At 43.0% G+C, this 21544-nt stretch overlaps 1 protein-coding gene across 1 annotated transcript in view; it reads right to left on the reverse strand.

The window, feature by feature from the left end:
- The window catches only part of TGFB2 (transforming growth factor beta 2), a 62952-nt gene extending 42013 nt beyond the window's left edge, over window positions 1–20939 (reverse strand). Inside the window, exon 1 of the mRNA XM_031595896.2 lies at window positions 20357–20939. Coding sequence (XP_031451756.1) covers window positions 20357–20699 — 343 coding nt within the window. The 5' untranslated portion in view covers window positions 20700–20939. The remainder of the gene's footprint in view (window positions 1–20356) is intronic.
- Window positions 20940–21544: the final 605 nt, after the last annotated feature.

Below are 21544 nucleotides of genomic sequence, written 5' to 3' on the forward strand. Positions count from 1 at the left end.
GGAACCTAGAAAGAGCAAAACTGTAATAAGAATGAAATGTAACTATTAAAATGACTGAGAAAATAATCCAAAATCCTGGCTAAATTTCAAGGACAATGGAAGAAAACAGGGTATGGCAGATAACTGAGTTCTCACTGCATCACTGTAGTGATATAAAGTGCTCTCAGACTACAAGAAAAAGTGAAAATAAGACTTCTACTATAGAAATTAATTGGGATTGTATCGTGAATCTTTCTTTTATTGCCGAACATCTCTTTCCATTAGGAATGTAGTAAAACAGACAGAAGTCTGAGGTGAGCAAGGAGATCCAGAGGCTCCAGAATCTAATAAAAGACAGCATAGACTGAATAGCTGTATGAAAGGCAGAGGAAAGGGTCAAAATTCAACTATGCAGACATTTGAAGCAAGTTAGCATCAAAAACAACAGCATTTTTAGCGCAGTAACATCATATCTTTGGAATCCACCCTGTTTTTAAGAATAGCTGCAGAACTGCTACATTGCTTTTTCTTTGGCATTCTTGGCCTAACAATGATAAATACCTAGGAGGCAACTGAGTGGACCAGAAGCAGTAAATTAAGTAAAAGAACCACCCCACAAAAATAAAAAGCTTATGATGTGCATAAGGTAAATATAGCATCTTCTTAGTTTGACAAAGTTCTGTGTTTCAATTAGCTGTGGCTGGCAGTTAAGAATCTGTTCTAAAATAATAACCTACGTGGCTTCTAAAAGTACTGGGGAAAGGTAACTGCTAAAAACTTGTGTACTTGGTCTTCACAAGTACACTAAATGAAAAAGGACACACCAGCAGTGGTGGAAAGATAGCAGATAGCCAAGCAGATCCTTTGTAATCTCAGCTTTTTGCTATATACACTACAGTGGATATAGCTGAACTCTCAACTACACTGTCCTGAAGGAAGTATTCAATGGCCTCTCACAGCAGAACTTCTGTACACATGTAACCCTCACAGATTAAAAGGGAAGTTACTTTCAGAATAGTTATTAAAGGTAGGAATTAGCCTATGGTTATGTGTTAACAACTCCATTACAAATCCCTGTTCCACGGGGCTTACAACCATGTTGTAAACATTCATAATTAACTATGGCAAACCTGAGGATAGGTTTGCCACTTATAAAAATTAAAACATTGCAACCTCCTTCAATTACTGTCTTCAGTTATGGTCCCCAAGAAAGACATCGTGGCCCTGGGGCATGCCCAAAGAAGCTGTAAAAGGTCTGGAGCACAAGTTTTATGGATAGCAGCTAAGGGATCTGGGATTGTTCAGTCTGAAGAAGAGGAGGCTGTGTGACCGAATCACTCTCTAAAACTTCCAGAAAAGAGGTTGTGGCAAGGTAGGGAGTTGGCTTCTTCTCCCATTTATCAGCAACAGGACAAGTGGGAACGGCCTCAAGTTGCAAAAGTGGAGGTTCAGGATGGATATTAGGAAAAATTTCTCAGAAAGAGTGGTGAGGCACTGACACATGCTGCCCAGAGTTGTGGTAAATTCACCATCCCTGAAGGTGTTCAAGAAACATGTGAATTTAGCACTGAGGGACATGGTTAGTGGGCATGGTGGGATGGTTGACATTTGAACTAGGGGATCTTACATGTCTTTTCCAATCTTAATGATCCAGTGATTCTATGAAAAGAAATACTGTGCAAGTGCATTGGAAGCAGAAATAAAGCAGGGTAGTTCTCCTGCCATTCCCATGCACAACTCGGTCTATTCTGTTTCTCATAAATATCAGTTGTATGATCTGGAATTGCAAATCTATCCAATGTTGGACACTCAGTCAGATAGCTGATACTAGTTTATTTTGATTTCTTAAAGAAAATATGAAAAAGTTACTCCCAGTTCATTTGGTTATTTCAAAATAGGGGCCACGAAGAAAAATGCTCACAAGTTTTTTCTCCATTCTTTTCACAGGTTCCGTTTTTGAAAGGGCTACAATCCTAATTCAATGTGAAAAGAGGAACAGTAATGAAAATGTAAAATACGTTAGATATGATGTCTGTTCTTATAGGCTCCTGTAGCAGGCAGTTTTAGAATTCCTCATGTAACAGACAGCAAAGAACACTACTCAGTGTGCCTTGGATTGATTTTAAAAAGTGTGCTGGTGACACTATTCAAAATTGACAAGTGACTTTCACACACAGTCAGTACCTCAGTTTGCTGCAATCTATTTTCACAGAAGGGATTCACCAAGTGCAGAGCAAGCAGTTAACCAGTGAAGGAAACATTTAGTGAACAAAGACTGCAGCACACTAAAAACTGACATGCTCAGTTTGTGCATAGAGGCAGAGACCCAGGCACAGCCGCGTGACAGACAATAAGGTAGCATGCTTTCAGACCCACCATCCATTCTCCTACCATTCTTATACAAACAGTGCAGGGCCAATGAACTCCTATGGGCACAAAGATCTGTGGGCACCTGGACTATTTTTTCCGCTTACCAAAATTTTTGAAAAGTTCTGCCACAAATTATACATTAGTCTTAATCTACTTTGCTAAAAGTCCCGTATCGATTCTACTAGCAATTACATATAAGAGAATATTGTCTCACATATGCAGTATCAAAAGACTGGATTAGAGCACATGCTATCTATATATACGGAAAAGGGAAAATAAACAGTGAGGAATTAAAGACAGAACTAGAGTGGAAAAAATTTAAATGAACTATTTGTTAGCACCTGGATGAAAATAAGGAGTTGAGTAACAGCTCACATGGACTTGTCAAAAGCAATTAGCATTCAAACAACCTGAAATGCCTTCAGGACTGGATAACAAGCTTTGCAAATAGTGGAGAAACCACAGATGACATTTATCTTGACTTCAATAAGTTTGGACACTAACATGCCCATTAGCAGATGGGGGAAATATGGTCTAGAAAAAAAAAACACACATTCAAAATAACTGGACCAAGAAGGTAATTACCAGCAGCTTATGGTCAAAGCAGAAGTATCCATCCAACTAGGCGCTGTCGAGCAATAAACACAGACTAACAGATAAATTTGGGTTGCTCAGCCAAAACAAGAGAAGACTGAAGTTGTTGCAATAAAACAATCTTCAGCTATGTCAAAAGCTGCTGAAAAATCAGGGAATGACCCAATCTCCTCATGTACAATGGATGAACAATAAGCAGTTCTGAGTTGTAGCAAGGAATGTTTCTGCCAGGTGACATGAAAACCTTTGGACATCAGGGATAATGAAGCACTAGAATTGCATGGGAAGGCATTGGTGGCAACTGCAAGTCTCTAGGAAAAATTCTCCCAAATATCTACCTGTAATATCCTGACTAAAGTCTACATCTTTTCCAATGCTGGATCAGCTGAGTGGCCTCTTGAAGCCACTCCAGCTCTGTGTCTTCTGTGACAACAGGCTGCTAGCAAAGAGCTTGCATCTCTGAACAAACTTTATGAATGCATCCATTGATACCTAGACACATCAGATATATTTATGCAAAGTAATTCAGGAATGTATGTCATTAGGTCAGGCCCCAGAGCGTAAAGATCAATACATCAACTCTACTAAAATCAACAGAACCTGGCCCCATGTGCTGCAAGGAAATAACAGCTGTGAGCATGGAGGTGAAGCCCGTCAGGCACATAAAGCTCCCATGACAGCCCATGTGGAGGAGAGGCTTACCAAATTCTTTCTGTGGAAATGACTTGTACATGCTACTAAATAAAAACATACAGACAAATTTAAACATTTAACATTCCTGCGTAATCCACTCAGAAGTCTGCTGCGACCATCCTGCAACTGGCTGGCTAATAAACTGTAACAGCTCCTTAAGATAAGGAGATAAGCCATGTGTTAAAATAATTTATACCAAGATATATGAAATGTGTAATAATGCAAATATAAAGAGTAGGATCTCTGCGGTATTAATGTTAAGTTCATGCTTAAAACAACACGATATATAATGATGACTAATACTCCATCCCCTGGTTTTCAATTTCCCAACCTAAGATGCTATGTTCTTCACTGCTTTCCTCCACTGGTGATTCATTATCTTGGGTTAGCTTGTTATAGAAGAGTTATATTCAGTGCGAAGAGTGATGGTGAAGTTTCAGTGAAATTACTATGATATGCTTTTTTCTTAGTCTTTGGCTTTATTTCATCCTAAACTTCGAACTTGCTGCTTTTGCTGATGTACATTTCAAGTTTTAAAGTGAAACAGGCCAATAGCTGAAGCCAAAAGTTTGACCTCCAGTACAACTGTTGTAATCTTCTGGGAAAATATCCTCTTGACCCTAATTTCTCTTTTCAGACTCACCATGCTGCTGATGAGAAATAAGTTACTGGAGGTCATGATTAATGACTGCCCTCAAAAAAAGCAAAAGAACAAACCAACCAACCAAACAAAAAAACACCAGTAGTATTGAATGACACAAGAAGTTTCTCCACTTCTCATGTACAATTGCTTCCTAGACAAGAATGCTGGACTAGTGAAGCCATGAGAAGATGAACGCTATCCCACAAAGACATATTTAAACTCATATTAAAGTCTTGGTTTCTAAGCACACATGCTCTTTGTGTTGTAAACCAAGGGGCACTCTTATCCGACTTTTCAGTTCAGACAGGAAGGTTTATAGGGCTGATAGAAGTACAGCGAGACCAATAGCACCTCTCACAACAGGCTCCTTCCTGATCTCTCACTGGAGCTTGAGCAACTGTAACACGAATATTGCGGCATTCTTCACTTTGCCTCAATTGGATAGTGTTGTGAGATGGATGCAGAATGTTTCTATCAAGAAATATTTGGCTGTGCTTCCACTGGAGTGAAATGATCCCTGTAAATACACGGACAAATTGTGGCTGGCCCTTGGCTCCACACATCAGAAAACCTTTCTGTCAGCAGCTGCAGTATGGGGTGAAAGTTGGCTGAGGCACTCATAGGACCAGAATGGGAGCAAAGAAAAGGATCTCTGTCACAGGAGCTCTGGAGAGCCCTGACTCATCAAACGTGGGTAGCTACAGCTGCCCCAGCTGGACTGCTCCTACCCATAGATGTTTTACTTAGCACCTCTCAATAAGGAGGGAAAAAATAAAAAGAATATCCAGAGTGAAGTTCTTTCTTTTTTTCCACTTTTCCAGCACAGAAAAACAAGACTCCTTTCACATCATTTTTTTCTTTGGTGACATCAATAGAAGTTTAAATTCCTTGTCAAAAGTGATGAGAAAATTATTAATGGCCTAGCACAGCTACCATAGCTGCCAATTCCATTGAACTAAGAGTGCTTGTGCCTACCTGTTCAGCTGTCAATACCCAAAAACAATATCACTGCTTTGTAATGCTGAAGGTAAGATAGGCATTCTCATATTTACTTTAGGCTAGCCAAGTCTCTACAACAGGAGGATCCCAGACATTCCAACTTCCAGTCAGAAACAAGAATTCTTACCAGAAAGACTCTGACGGAGAAAATGATTTTTTGCACAGCACAGATCTCATGTATTTGCTCTGGGGGATTTGGCCTGTTTTTAGAGAAGTCAGCCATAGGCAATTTTGGAGCCCAACCTGAATAGCGTGAATTGCATCAACCCAGTCTGGAAGTGTGTAAAGCCCAGCTCACCCCATCTAGAATTTCACAATAACAGGCAAACAAAGACACTTCCATGTATCAAAGAAATTCTACCTCCGTCCCTGCTTTCTTATGATAACAAGATTTTGTGCTTTGGGAAGAATTCCCATGCTGTTGATACTAGTGAAACAATCAGTTCTCCAGAGGAACCCCTCATCATTTGCTGACTTTACTCAGAAAATGCTGAAAGATGTAGGTATGTCAGACAGACCTGGAGGCAAATAACAGAAAACATTATGCACAGAAGCCATTTTCACACCAGGACCTCTTCTGTATCATTTTTGTGATGAAACCATGAAAGAGGACAGATGCTTTCAGACATCTTGGAGGCTTAGAAGAGAGCTCTTCTCACTTGTGCACTTCTGTTAAAGATTCCAAAAGTGCAGAACAAGAAATTGAGTTTAATTGAGTTTTACCAGGAAACCTGCAAAATTTCATTTCAAAGAACATCCCATTAAATAAAGGATTTGCTGTGTTGCTGACAGCAACCTGTCTGCAAGTCACTAACTACAACTACAGTGCTGAAGCGCTCCTCTGCCCAGCACTTCACCTCAGCAAAAGGGCTCGGATATTCCGCAAAGCTCAGCGCTCCAAAACCAAACCCACAAATCCAAATGTCCCCAGAACTTTAAAAATGGATAAAGCACAGACCTGGATCCCATTTGTAACACAAGAATTGAATGTGCGTGATTACACAATGAGAGGATTCATTGAAGGTGATAGTGATGGTTGCCAGGCAGATGGGAGTGCCCATCCTCCCTTGTTCAAAATCACACCCAAAGAAATTTGCTCTGGATTGTCCAATACAGACTAGTATTTTTTTCATCTATTATTACTTATAAGAGAAAGTAGGTCTTTTTTTTTTTTTTTTAATTAAAAATATTAATAAAAAAGAGTGGGCCTCAGTGCTCAGCTATTCTAACTGGAAGATAAAACTGCGGTCAGGAGATTTCAGTGCTGCCTTGCTGAGTGCAGGAGATGAAAGCGAGTCCCACGGCACAGGCAGGGCTCCTCTGGCCCCACCTCTGCCAGGAAGCGCTCCTGTTCCCTTGGCAGCCCATGCAGCTGGCTGCCTCCTGCTCAGCCAAGGGTCCAGGGAACTGAGTTTCCAAACTATTCCCTGGCTGGAGGAGGAAATGAAAGCAAGTCATTTTCAAGAAAAGCAGGTTGGATTGTCCAACTCTTGCACTCCGGGGAGCAAAAAAAAAAAAAAAAAAAAAAAAAAATTGTAAAAGAAGTGTAATGGAAAGGAAAAGCAAAAGAAAGCGACTTTTTTTGTGCATTGTGGAGAAGACAAGATTCACAGACTCAAAGCATCTTTAAACGATTAAGACAAAGACAGTGGGTAACAGATGAATGTAAGAGACAGAGGGAAGTAAACGTTTTTAACCACATTAAAATCATGCAAAATCTCCTGTTTCAGAGTAGTAATTGCAATTAAAATTATTTACACTCTGCTCCAGTGTGAATCAGGAATGGAAAAGCACAGAGAAGGTGATCCTCTGCTTGGGAGAGCTCTCCCTCTTGGAGAACTTATTGCCCCAAGCTGCCAGGGCACAGGAAGTGCACACCTGCCTGCTTAGCTTTCATCTCCTTCCTCTGCTTTTCACTCAGCCTGGCCTAGGCAGATCCCTAAAATGCTTCATGGATTGTACAGCTGCTTGCTGAAGCCTGAGACTACTACAGAGCTCAACACAGAGGGCTTGGGAACTGCAGAACAAACAGTACCACACAGCTTGAAGGAGCATATCTAAAGAGCATCATGTATAACTGGCTCCAAATCAAGGTATAGAATCCTGGCTGTCAAACAGAAAAATAATTTTGAAAAGCTGGTTATTCTATTTGACAGAGTAACTTGTCTAAATCAGACTACTCCCTGAAGATAAAATTGACTCCAATTTAGCTTTAAGAGGAAAGACTTAAAAAGAGCAACAACTCTACTGTTTAAGTACAAGCATTCCTAGTTTCGAAGTCTTTTTTACTAATTCCTAAAAACTAGGATGAATAATGATCCATCTTGCCATCTACAGCATGTTTAACACATTCTTTATAGACTAAGGGCTCAGATGACTGAATAGCTCTCTGCTTACTTCTTTGCAACACAGAGTCACTACCTTGCATTACTGAATGTAGAAAAGAAAGACCAAAACATCATTTATTTTCCACAGTGCTTCTTGCAACCTCATAACCATCCCTTGAGAGCTGCTGACTGAACACTGCATACATTATCTCCACCTACTCCCCATTCCAGAGTTAGGAGTTACACCTCTCCCAGAAGCACGAGGGAATCAACTTAGTTAGGTTGACCCTTTATATCTCTTTCTTGATGAGATACTATTCTCTGATCAGCTGGTTTCTCAATACCTCTTATTTTAGGTATTGTCCTTCCTTAAGCACTGCTCAGGAAGCCTGGCCCCCAAAAGGCCTAACATTGCAACACAGCCAAGCTTCAGCAAACTAAACACCTTCAAGGATACAGATTAAGCGCCAGTTTACTCTGAGATCCTTTGGTTACCCAGATGAGACTCGAAAGATTCACAGCTTAGGTAAAACTAATCATGGTATCTTATCTTCTGTGCAATATCACGAAGTCACTACTTTGCATGCATTCAGGTTTAGTATTATGAAGGAGACAGTTATACAAAGATTGATACAATACAATGATGAGATGTAACAATTGGACAGAAGTATTCACAGAGAAAAGTGGAAAGGATTATGAACAAATATTTAGTATCCTGTGCAGGCAGAAGTAATATAGTCCCATCATTAACAAATAAGACCTCTCAAGACAGAAACCTGTCTATGACAGACCCTGACTGCACCTGTAAGAAGATAAAATTAAAAAACAACGATATATTACAAGTAAAAGTCATAGCTGATGAGGACAGAAAATAACAGCATCAGAAAATAAGAACTGCAGATAGCAAATGAGAAAATCAAGCAGGCATAAGAGCTTAATGGCCAAGAAACTTAAAGATAACATTTAATAACGTGGTACTCATCCAGTACAAGATAAAAACCTCTTACAATTAACAGAACAGAAATAAGAAATACATTTCTGTGAATAAAAAAGCCAGGCAGCCCTGATTTCTCTGTTCCAGCAGCAATTCAAAAAGTCCCAAAACAAGAGTTAATGCAATCAGACATTGTGAAACAAGCTAGACCAGGTAACTTATACCAAGACTATGTAAAGAGCTGTCCCAGGAGCTATCTAATTCAGTGCCACTGGGCAGATCCCAAACACTGGACAGTATTTTCAGGATTATAATTAAGGAACACATTTGCTAGCTAATATATATTGTCTAGACAGAGTAACCCATGCTATCTTACATATACAGTCAGACTTATATTGATCCCAGATTAAAGATGCAAAATGCAGGAATGAGAATCAACTCATAGGAGTTAAAAGGAATATAAATAACATGCAAACAGACCCCACTGATCCAGGATCTTAGTGAGCAGGGCCAGTAGTCCTGTTGATAAAACAACTGTTTAAATATAATATACTTGTGTAGCTGTAAGACATTTAAGCTGGTGTTACATAATGATTTCATTAAGAATCAGGAACAGCAGGACATCAACATGGCCACACAGTAAAGGAACCAAAGACTTGCTTTTTTATGAGACTCAAAATATAATGGTAGACAGGAAACCACTATTGAAAGACAGGCTTCTAACAAGGTCCCATAAGGCTCATTTTACAGTACTCTGTTATGTAATATTTTTATCAGTGACCTGGAAGGAAACTAAGCCACTATTAACCAATTGCAGATGAAATAATTATAGAGATGTGACAAATACTGAGGATGTCGCATCATAAATACAAGTGACTTAGACTGCTTGGTATGCACAGACACCAAAATACAGATGTCAGCAGGATTGATATAAAAACGTAACCCTGGGAAGAGAGGCTTGAGATCATACTTACAGAGTAGGGGATTCCATCGTGAGATTCAACACCTCTGAAAAAGACCTGGGGAGGGGAATGCCCTGGTTGGTAATTAGTCAATATGAATTTTACCTCTCCTAGTAGAGCTCCTAGCAAAGTTTCTGCTGAAATTAGCTGTATAAATTGTAGAATCATGAATAAGAGCAGAGAGACTGTAATACGCACGTGTTTGATAACAGCACAGTCTGTAGAACTGCTTTGAACTGCTGTTTTCCACAGTCCCACCAGTGTGTAAATAAAGCAGAGGGGTTTCAGACGGGAGTTGCAAAAACAGCTACAAAAGGACTAGGACGTGCCTCAGGGAGCACAGTACATTAATCTTAAAAACTGGCCCAGTCAAAGTCTATGGATCTGAAACTCACACAAAGCTGGGTAAAGCAGCCTGCACTGAGCTCCTGGCAGCCCCATTTCACGGTCTCTGAAATGGGATCATCACCCATCTGCCAAACTTCTTTCTCCTGCAGATGCCCACGTGATGGACACAAATTTGACAACGGTCTTCCAAACAGCGAGTGAAGGTTTACACTGGTCAAAGGTTAGAACTTGATGCTCAACAAACTTAAATCACCAAGATGCTTGTTTCAGATGTATGTAATTAATCACTGGAACAATGTATCAAATGAATTCAGGGAAATTCTATGGCCTGGAAAATGCACAGTGATGGCTTCCAGTTAATTCCCATTCTACAATGACTCAAGACCTGGAGCATCACGAGCTTGAGCCTTCCAAAAGCACAGTGCAGTATTGGTCATTGGCAACAACTGACAGCCTACCTGCTGAAGTGAATATCTACTTCAACTGAGAGGTAACATCAAGGTTCGCTCAGAAACCTGCTTGCAGCTCTGGTTGTCATTACATTAAGGCACTTCACACCCTGTGACACTGTAATATTGCCTTAGATTAAATAAGAATCAAGACCTTTGGTTTCATATCATGCTTCAAATTGCTCGGGATTCAATTCTGTTCAACATGACAAAGGAAGTGCCACCACAGAGATGATTTTCTCAGATAAAATTTTTCTCTCTTGCCTCTTTTTTACTTTTTGAGACCTGTAGAGGCTGATAAGTCTTCCCAGCTTTGAAAAATACGTTGTTGTTAACAAAAACATGATATAAAATAGAATCCAGGACATTTCTAATCAGCAAAGCAGATTTACCTGACTCAGGCTTTATCTAAGTAAAAGCTGGGATCCTGAAAGTAACAAGCAGGAGTGAAATTCCTAGCTCCTTTAGGTGCTTCTTAAAACCCCAGCCACAATGACGGTTCTGCTTGCCTAAACAATCACTGCACAGATTCCAACTTCAACAACACAAGGAAAAAATCTGGAGTGGCTTTACCAACTCAAAATTAAATTGTTCCAACCTTTTATCCACGGAAAAAAAAAAAAAAAAAAGAAAGAAAAAAAAAATGTACCTCAGAAGTTAACTCATTATTTCGGAAGGCACTTTGTGACATACCTACTCAGAGGAGCTTTACAGAAAACCACATGCACTTTCATGCTATCAGCACAGTTCTCATTCCTGCACTACCTGGCTTTCCAGCCTGTAAACTTTTAGCATTTATCATGCAGTAAATTGACTTTTAGAAGTTGTTTTCATGGCTCTGGCTCCATTCAGAACCGACTTTCGGGATTTTATTGATAACATTAAAACACCTCATTGGCTTAGGCCTGACCTTTCTTCACAGTCCACTGCTCAGGGATTTGCCACATTTTTATTCACAGCCTTGAGATTCTAGGTGCCAAGGTCTGATTTTATCCTTGTTTGTAAGAAGCCTGTGGATGCAGAGTGATGAACTTTAAGACAAAAACTCACTGTGGGAAAGATGATAGAGATATATTATGGCATGTTTATTTGCCAGTCACGTGGCCATTTATTTTAGGTAGGGGGAAGTGTGGAATACCTAAAAAGTACACAAGTGAACTCATGCCTCCTTTTCTGCAATTCTTGCCATGTTGCTCCCATATGCTGTTCCCAGACATCTGCCATCAAATGCTTCTATCAATAAGCTACTATGGTGTTTGCTTTTAAAGTGATTTTTTTTTTTTGCAAAGCTTTACACAGAAGAACATCTCTGGCGGCAACTCAATAAAAGGGAAAGTACCACATTAGAGTAACACGTCCCAATATATTTTGAAGATGTGGCTGTTCTCTGAAACAAAGGAACAGTACTTAATGTTTGATCCAAAGGCTTTTGCAGTCAATGGAAAGACTTCCAGTGTTTTCAGCAGGCTTTGGACCACAGCCCTTAATCTGGGGAACATACTCTCAAAAGGCAGAAGAATGGAAAGGTTTGGCTGTATCACATGTATAGCTGGCCTTGTGGCAGGCGTGCATTAGGCAGATTTCTTTCCAAACTCTACCTCAACAAATACACTTCCAGCCAGAGAAAATTAAGTCTCCCAGTAAAGTGGGTAAATAATAGGACTCCAACTTGGAAGGAGGCAAGTTCCTTCAGACACATGATAGTGTTGTAACTCAGACTCTGGCCACCTTTATAAAGATCTCTTTTTCTAGATGCTTTTGGGGTTCTTTTCTTCCCTGATTAGCAAGAGGGATGTGAAGTTTCCAAATACATGGCTCCTAGCATCGAGGACAAAGACAAACCAGGATAAAGAATCCAGATTAAGAGAGGGAGAGACCCCCAGCAATCTGCTCAAGTCCATACTAAGTGGGACAAAGACGCTTACTTAGCTCCCTTCCTTTCCAAACTGTATACCCTGGCAGGGAGCCTCTCAGTTCCTATCACTCCACCAGATCAGAGCAGCAAATTTATTTTCAAGAAAGCTGGAACTTGTTCCTCACTTGCAAACCTAAAGATGTATGTACTGTCTGCTGCAATAGCCTGCCATTATACACTAGGTAAACATGCAACAAGCACCACAAATGAAACGTACAGGTATCTTTCAGCATACCTCAGTGTTGAAATGTGGCTACTTCACTTCCAAAGTGTGCATCAGAGAAAAAAATTGATACAGAGCAATGATTGGCACAAGATATATATATATAGCCCTTACTCTGCCAGGGAAGCCCAGAGCCAGCTATAACAGCCAAGAAAACTGGGCTGGATCTCTCATAGATTGGGCGAGAATGAGAACATCAAGGATTTGCATAGATCCAGCACATCTCCATGCAGACTAAAATGTCCTATCATGTTGCAGAACACAATATACTGTCTATCCTTCCTGAAGGGCAAATATCCCCTATGGAAGCACTGCCTATAGGTGCACAGATAAATAAATAAACCGCAGGTGTCATACATGTCAGTGGATCTGACCCCAGTCTCCATAAATTTTACTTACAAGGTATTCATGGAGTGATACTATCCAACTGGACTGATTCCTGCATCAAACCCTAGAAGTGTGACTGCTACAAATTCAACACAGAGGGAAAAGCTGCTTCTCTGCTGTTGTGTTCCCAGGGCAGCAGTGACACCTCTCAGCTTTCCCAACCTGTCCCAGTCCTAGAAGCAAGTAACAGTGGAAGAAGAAGAAGCAGCCTACCAGAGGCTATGGTGAGCATTGGACTCTGATCACATCTTCCCTGACAGCCTCTTCTGACATTATTTTAACCCACCACTGCATCCAACGATTTGCTGCACCATGTTTATATGTGACTTGGGACATGAAAAGTTCTGCTTGGGTTGTCCTTTCCTAAAACTCATCTGGGCAGTTCAAAGTGCTTCATTACTGCTCACCCTGGAAAGTCAATTTATACATTCTATCAGACATGGCTCACCCGTATGAGCAAGGGCTACTCTTTGATCAGCCTGAGGTACTAGAGATCATCTCTATGCACAAAGGCAGGCTCAGCTTTATTAATTATTACTGCCCAGAAGCCTTCTTCAAGGATTGTTAGGTACTCTGTGACACTTCCAAAGAGTCAGGGCTGCTAGTTCTTCACTCTCCTTAGTACAGTGTCCACTCACAGGGTTGCTGAATTTTCATTTATTTATTTCCACCCCCAGGGAATGAAAACTAACATGTTCTGATTGTTATCTTTCAATCATCACTATGATAAAGATAAGTTACCATCCGCTGAGCTCACTGCTGAATTGCAAATGCTATACATAAACAAAAACAAGAGAAGGAACTTCAGCAGGCTTAGCTCGCCTTTTAAAATTCAAGGCAGGGGTTTAAAAGAGATGAAGCCAGGGAAAACATTGGATACTAACACCAGCCAAACAGGGAAAAATAACGAAGTTGTAAGACCGAAAGACTGAAATGGAAAGAATGACAGATTTACTGCTGCATTTGATGCACATAACCACTGATAGACTCTCCCCAGGAAGTGTTGAAATTACCATCACTGAAATGAATCCAGAAGCTAAAAATTAAATTATCCTTCCCAGAACATTCCAATTTGGGCTTTGGCAACACCAGATGTTTCAAAACTCTGAAATATATGCACGCGCGTGTGTGCACGCATGCACACACGCACACATACTTAAGCACAGTATCCTCTTTCACGCAAGACCTCCCTCCTGGTTTTCCCAAAGTCAGACTGAACGGACAGTCATTTTGCAAAGCCTTTTCTTTAAAGTCTCCGTTCAAACACAGAACTGTCAGATTAAGCAACCACTACGGAGCCTTGCAGCAGCTCCAAGTTATGAATGAATGGCTATTTGTGAACGCGCCCGTCAAGACAGATGCGGTATTTGTCAGTGCAGCGTGGGTTAGATATGATGGGAAGGAGCCAAACAAAGAAAGCAAAAGGTCAGCATCACAACATTTCCCTTTCTGCCCCTCAGTTTGCCTAAAGGATGCTACAGCTCTGGCTGAAATGTAATACAATACTCTATTTACATGCAACCTATGAGGCTTATTTGAAAAGAAACACTCACACAGGAGAAACAAAAGAAAAATGGGGAAGAAAGTAGAAGAACAGAAACTTTTTCGTGCAATGAAGCTGTGATGCGGAGGAACAAACGCAAGATCCACAAAACAAAGCACATCTTTAGAAACTTAGTGATAGTTGATTCTAGACCACCCTATGGAATTTGAAACATCATACACTGTTTTTCTTGCATTTAAAATTATTATGAGGATCACAGGTTAATTCAGGTTGTAAAGGAGTCCAATCTCCAGCTCAAAACAGGGTCAGCTATAAGGTCAACTTATCAGTTCAAGTAACCTGTATGGTTATTTATAATAACCTGAAGTCAGGCTATTATTCATAATCTATTTCCATTGCAGTAGTATGTCAGAATTTCAGCCACTTACCAGCATCTTATCATGCAAGGTCTTGTCTAAAAACTAAAAGAGATTTCAGTGGAAATAGCTCCACTGTATTGGGAAGATCCTAAATACATCAATGAGCATCACACATGGAAAAAAAACACAGCAAATCTCTCTCATCTTCCAAATGAAAACCTGAATGACGTCTTCCCCATGCTCTCTGCTACAAATCTGCTGCAGGAATGGCTGCAAACTCTCACATCCCCTCTAAACCAACAGTGGGTGCTGGGGAACATATACTGCAGGGTCAGAGCTATTTCAGGGGGGTCTGTTTTGTTGGTAGAGAATAAAAAACAACTGGTCACACTGGAAGGAGGTAAAACGCAATATTTCATGTGAAGTTTCTTCAACTCCTCATCCTGTTGTCCCAGACAAATCTGCAAGTTTCAGCAAGGACAGCGAGGACGTGCATAGGAGAGGTGCTTGAAGAACCAAATTGCTCTGGATGGACCCTGCAGGCAGTCCACCAATAGCAATGCTGCAGTACAGAGAGAATGGACTGAAAACAAACAACAGCCTGGTGTGGAAGGCAGGATGGGAAAGTCCACTGAACAAAGAACCCAAACAATAATGTTAATCTAAACAAACAAAATGAAACATCCCCAGCATAGCACTACAATAAGCAATACCTGGGGGACATATCATTCTCAGGCTAAAAAACTGCCTGATCCCGATCAAAAACATGCAGCAAGTGGTTTCACAACAGGCATAGCCTTGCGCCATGTTTCCTTCTGGCCAGGTTCTGATGCCCAAATGACAGATTTAAAAGAAGCAAGAGGGATTTGAGCTGTCTGGCTTTCTTCATCCCAGCAAACATCCCATGAGCCAGGCCCCAGTGCAGGAAGCTATTTGGGCACACATAATCTTAGCGCTAATGAGTCCATTTACACGTGTGGTTCAGTACCTTGCTGAAGAAGCTCACTGAAGTCAACAGCCTGGAGCTCTCATTCATCTTCTTGCTCAGTAATTACACAAGCAGGAACCTCAAAATCTCAGAAATACTCTGAAAGTAGCAATTTCGAAATAATGCAATCATATTAAAGACCACCACTGAACTGAAGCACTGCACTGAGGTCAAATTAAGCCAAAGCAACAGCTGATGAAGATTAGGGTGGTCTCTTATCTCTACACAACCACCTGCTCCCTCCCAGCCCTGCAAACCAGGCAGCAGATCAGTTCTAGGCTCAGGAAGGTCCAGCAGATCTCCAGACATGGTCCTCCTTCAGTACTAGAGGACTAGGACTAGCAGAAGACTGGGATATGGTCTCTGAGATGGCAAAACTCTCACACCCCCGATGGGCTGGGTGTAGCAGGGGCTGTGATGCTCAGCTAACCTTTCACTCAACAAATGGCAGAGTGGAAGCGGATCTTTAAAACAGACCCTAGGAAGGCTGTGACACCAGCTTCAGAATATAGCCCTATGCTTCTGTCTCGCAGTGGTAGGAACCCAAGTTGGGACATGGGTTTTTGCTTTTCTGTAGGCTTCTCTGGGAGAACCATGGTGAAGGAGGAATCACCGCACCAGACTACGACCTCCCAGCAGTAATGGATGGCTCAGGAGGGAGGAGACCATATGCACTGCACCCCACAGCTGCTCAACATGAACAGGAGTTAAAGAAGAGAGCTTCTCTGATTTCACCCGGTCAGAGCCCCAGAGCACATTATTTTATTATCCCTTGTAACATGTAGATGACTACTGTCCAGAAAATAACCCAGCCTTTTTTTAAAGCCATCTGCAATTTCCTGTTTTTAACATCCCCACATAGGAGGCCTGTAATAAGTGCCGTTCATAAGCAAGGAGCTGTTCCTCCCACATCCCTCCCGGGGAAAGCCTTCCCATTGCTTCAGGTCCTCTCTGTGGTGAACAGGAGGCAGTACCCCAAAGTGCTGCTGCAGAGCCCTATCATAACATCAGCACAGCTAAAAGGTTTTAATCTAAGGTGTTCCTTTCAGGGCTGCTTTCATATTGTTAACAACACTGGAAATCCCAAAACAACATCTCTGTTGTGCTAAATGCGCACGCTTGTGAGCTGCATGGCTGGGGCAGGTCACATCGTGGTGCTGATGCTGTGAGTGCCAGGAGGTTGGAGCACAGCAGCCCCGGTGCCCTGAAGAAAAGGAGCCCACATAGGTGTAATTGCTGGTAAATTGAGTCCTTGTTGACAAAGTAGAAGCATGGCATTGTGCACAGGCAGTTCATAATGTTGGCTTTCATTAAGCGAATGGCTCAGCAGAATGACAGACTGTGTAAAGCGATATTTGCGGCACAGAGCTCCCAAAAATCATAGAATCATAGACTATCTCAAGTTGATCCTTGTGGGTCCCTGCTGAGTCCAACTCCCAAGCCCACCACCAAGCTCAGGCAAGAACATGGAGAGGCACCCCAAAATCCACATGACATCAAACCAGGCCCAGAAGGACTGTGATTTCTTGGGCTACTGAGCCATCTCCCAGCATGCACAAGACCCATAATCTGCCTTGTAAAGCCTTCAGCTATCAGTACTGATCAACTCACTGTCTGCAATAAGAACTGCTGTGAATAAAGATATCAGGCCCATCCCTCGCATGCACATGATGCCTATTTTATTTGAGTACCCCAGCTGTGCATTAGCATTATTACTTGCTGTGCTGACGTTCAATTTCTGTTTATTACCAGTGCAGTGATGATTATCGCTCAGCCTCAGATCAATAATAACTAGGTTGAGTCAATGGCCTGGATCATTCACAAGGAACTGATAAACAACAAACCTCTAACATGACTCGATCTCTAGCTGCCAACTGCACTTGGGAGGGAATTAAGCTCCCAGCAGCTAACCCACGCTGCCGCAAGCACAACACACGCAGGCATGCTTCACAAACAAAAGCCTTCGGGTTTTTCAAAACCTCTTTGTAGTATTTTTTCCGCCGCTGCTTTTCACATCTGTTGGTTTTGGGTCCGGCAGTCCCCAGCTCACTGAATTTCCACATCTATTTCCACACTGGATGTGTCTTTAACCTCAAGTGGACTGTCAAGCCAGATGCCAGATGCCCCCTTACTTCCTCAGTGCAAACTATCAGTAAACCTTAGCATAACTTTACTTTGAGCCTTAAACTAACAGCATGTGAAAAGATTAATATGAATAAATTCAAAACTAATCAGATCCCTTCTTTAAATGTTGACACAGTATTATTTATATCCCATAAATACCTTCTTGACTAAAATTCATCCCAGGAGATTGGCACCTCGCCAGTTCTATTCATATTTACTGTATTTATACAGTACACTTGGCCAAGGATAATATTTAAGACAAAATATGCCTTAGGGTATATACAATATCTCTTATAGTTTTCCTTTTAAATCTCCTCATTGCTAAAAATATTTAGTCTGAACTTTATAAAATGCCCCACAAAGACCTATCAGCGATCTGCAGTGATATATAGCCAACTACGAGTATAATTAGAGCATATTTGTAATACTTGGGTCGCGGGCGGTTGCCGAGTGCTCACGGCTCACGGCAGGGACTGAACTGCTGCTCTTTCCCATGCCTCCCTCCCGGCAGCGTGCGACCCTCCTTTTCCCTCCAGCCTCTCCCAGGCGTGGAGAAAACACAGAGTTAAAGAAATCTGCTCTGAGACACCTTGGATCTGCGCTTTCGAGTTCTTCCTTTAAAATATGGTGGGGCGATTTCGTCCCTGCTGTCTTTTTTGGAAAGGTTTGCTCCATTTGGTATAACTCGAGAGCAGTGGAAAAGCAGTTAACCTACTTACTGGGATGTTCGCGGCAGCGCGCACAGCAGGACGGGATCTGCTGCCGTGGGGCCCTCTGATCCCAAACTTGTGATGCACTCTGTTGGTAGGTACCTGCAATCTCCTCTATTTGTCCAAAGCCTGGATTGATCCTTCAGTGCAAACCTGGCCTCTGACAAGGCTTTATAATTAGATCCTCTTTTACCACACCACCCAAGAGGCACAGCGCAGGTAACTGCATTTTCTGGACCATTGGTCTTTGGGAGTCTCCTCACAGCAGGGGACATATGCAACATGGTAAGGACTGAGGCATTTCACCTCCAGACACCGACCCTTGTTTGGCTCTCAGCCATTCTAGCCTTGCCCATAGGTGCCCATCATTCCACTCAGGACACGACACAGGAGGTCCCAAAACAGAAGTGCTGGCTTTCCACAAAACCCAGCAAAACCCCACTGATCTGAGCACTGACCTAGTTGCTACTGCTGCAAATTACACTGAACCTCTTTGCTCAAAGCCTCTTGGCTTTAAATGTGTATTTCTTTCTTAAAAAAAAAAAAAAAAAAAAAAAAAAGTATTTCTTTCCTCTGTGTAACAAGGGTGGAGTGTATTTATCATGGCTATTAGGGATGGTGCCATAATTACAATACTAAAACGTCCCTGACTGCCAGGGTGTCCCGTACCTGATGCTGTCATTTAACAACAAAGGGAGGCAGCTGCGCCCAGCGCGGGGCTCGGATGCCTTGGCTGCCATCCTGGGACGATCACATGCAAGACAGAGCAAGCCTCAAAGCTACAACCCGCTCAACTAAAAATAAATAAGAGAAAACGCAATTAGAAACTCTAGGATAAAGTTACCAAGATGGCTGCATTATCTGTGTGAGCCGGAGGGATGTGCTTTGCCGACCCAGCCGGTGAGGAGATGGGGCGTCCAGTGGTGGGAGGGGAGACAGAGGGAAGGGAGCGAGGCGAAATAGTGGGGATGCGGCTCTGGGTACGCGAGCGGAGGAGTTACTTTCTGCTTCTGGTATTTCACTTTCCTCGGCACGATGATGATCGAGATTCTTTTAAGGGAGTGCGGTGTTTTTCCCTTTTTCTTTTTTTTTTTTCTTTTTTTTTTTCTCCCTTTTCGCTTAAACTTCACAACCCAAACAAAAAGGCGCGCCGTTGCGATTCTTAGTCGCGCTCGGTGGATCCGGTCAGCACAGTGCGTTTATAGCCTTTCACTGCACAAAACGTGGCACGGATCGCCAGAGAGTGGTTAACAGCAGCGAGAAGGCAGACGGGCTGAGACAGGTTCCAAGCAGCCAGGCTACCCAGAAGGGGAAACTTTTCCTCTACCTGAAATGAAAGCGCCCATGCACCGAGCGGGCAGGCGGGGAGGGACAGAGGGGGAAGTCTGAGCTCTCTGAGCACCAGCCCATGGGACAGAGAGCTGGAGGGGCGAAGGGAACCCAGGAGGGAATGCTGCGGGTTTTGTTGTGGGTTTGCTGTATTATTATTTCTTTTCTTTTCTTTTTAAGACCTCCTTTTCTTTTCAGTTCTGGAGAGATGGAAACTTGCCCGACTCAGACACTCCAAGGGAAACAACGGCAGCGGAAAGATGTTGGCTCCTCTCAGAGGCTGCACCCGGGGCAGCGGGGCGGCTGCGCGGGCACCCCTGGGGACCACATCCCAGCAGGGATACGAAGCTGGGGGGCAACCGAGTCCCCCCCATTCAACATATTCATTCCCCCCATCTAAAGGAAGCCCTATAAGCAACCGGATGGGATGCTGAGAGCAAAAGGAGCAAAGAGGGAGGGGTTGTGATGTACGGGGCTGGTGGGCACCGTCAAGCGAAATCACGTCCGCAGAGCACTTACTTTCGGGGTAAAAAGGCTGCATGTCTATTTTGTAAACTTCTTTGGCGTAGTACTCCTCGTCGCTCCGCTCCCTCTCGCAAGTGGCGGCTCTGTGGTTGGCTTTCTCCTGCAGCAGGTCCCTGGTGCTGTTGTAGATGGAGATGACCTCCGGGGGCACCTCCTCGGGCTCGGGGTACTCGTCCGGGGGGCTGGTGAGCTTCAGCTTGCTCAGGATCTGCCCCCGGATCGCCTCGATCCTCTTGCGCATGAACTGATCCATGTCGAGGGTGCTGCAGGTAGACAGGCTGAGAGCCACGGCGGCCAGATCCAGGGTGAGGAACACGCTCAGGAGATAGCAGTGCATCTTAAGTGCTTAAATACAGCGCCCCCCGAAAAAAGAGTGACTTTAACCACGAACGACAACGATGGGGATGGGGGGATGGGGGGTTTAATATTAAAAAATAACAGGGGGATGTGTGCAAACAAAGGGAGGATCTGCAGACAAAATGCAGTGAACAACCGGACTGCAAGGACGGCTTGCAATCCACAAACGCACGGGAGTCGCCAGTGGAAAAAATACCAATAGTGATACAAAAAAAAAAAAAAAAAAAAAAAAAAAAAAAAGCAGCCTAGTAAGAGTCGGGGGTGGAGAGAGCGGCAGCAAAAAAAAAAAAAAAAAAAGAAAAAGAAAAAAAAAAAACCGAAGAAAAAAAAGAAAACTAAAAAAGAAAGAAAAATAATAATAATAAAAAAAGATGGGGGGGGAAGAAGAAAAAACAACCAAACAGATAAACTCGCAAATCAAGTAAATAGAAAAGAGCCTGCTCGCAGCGAGCTGGCGGCGCAGGGTGGAAAACCCAAAAGAGAAAAAAAAAAAAAAAAAAGGAAAAAAAAGGAGGGGGAAGAAGTGATGGGCAGAAGGGCGCTGCCGCAGCCGGCGCCGAGCCGAGCCCCGCGGTGCCGGCGCTCAGCCCCCGCGGCGGCGGCGGGAGAGGCGCGCACGTGTGCGCCCGGCGGCGCGCAGCCCCGGCCCCGCGGCGGCGCCCGGCCCCGGCGCTGAGCGGCGGAGCTGCGGCGGCGGCTGCTGCTGCTGCTCGTCCGCCCGCCGCGTCCCGCAGGCTGCTGCGTGCGCCCCGCGCCGCATGCACCGACCCACCCCCGGCCGGGCCGCTGCGCGCTGCTGCGGGGCTTTTTCCAGCTCCCTCCTCT

This window comes from Phasianus colchicus, chromosome 2 (genome assembly GCF_987193195.1).
Source record: "Phasianus colchicus chromosome 2, bPhaCol1.hap1.1, whole genome shotgun sequence".
In the NCBI taxonomy this organism is placed as follows: Eukaryota; Metazoa; Chordata; class Aves; order Galliformes; family Phasianidae; genus Phasianus; species Phasianus colchicus.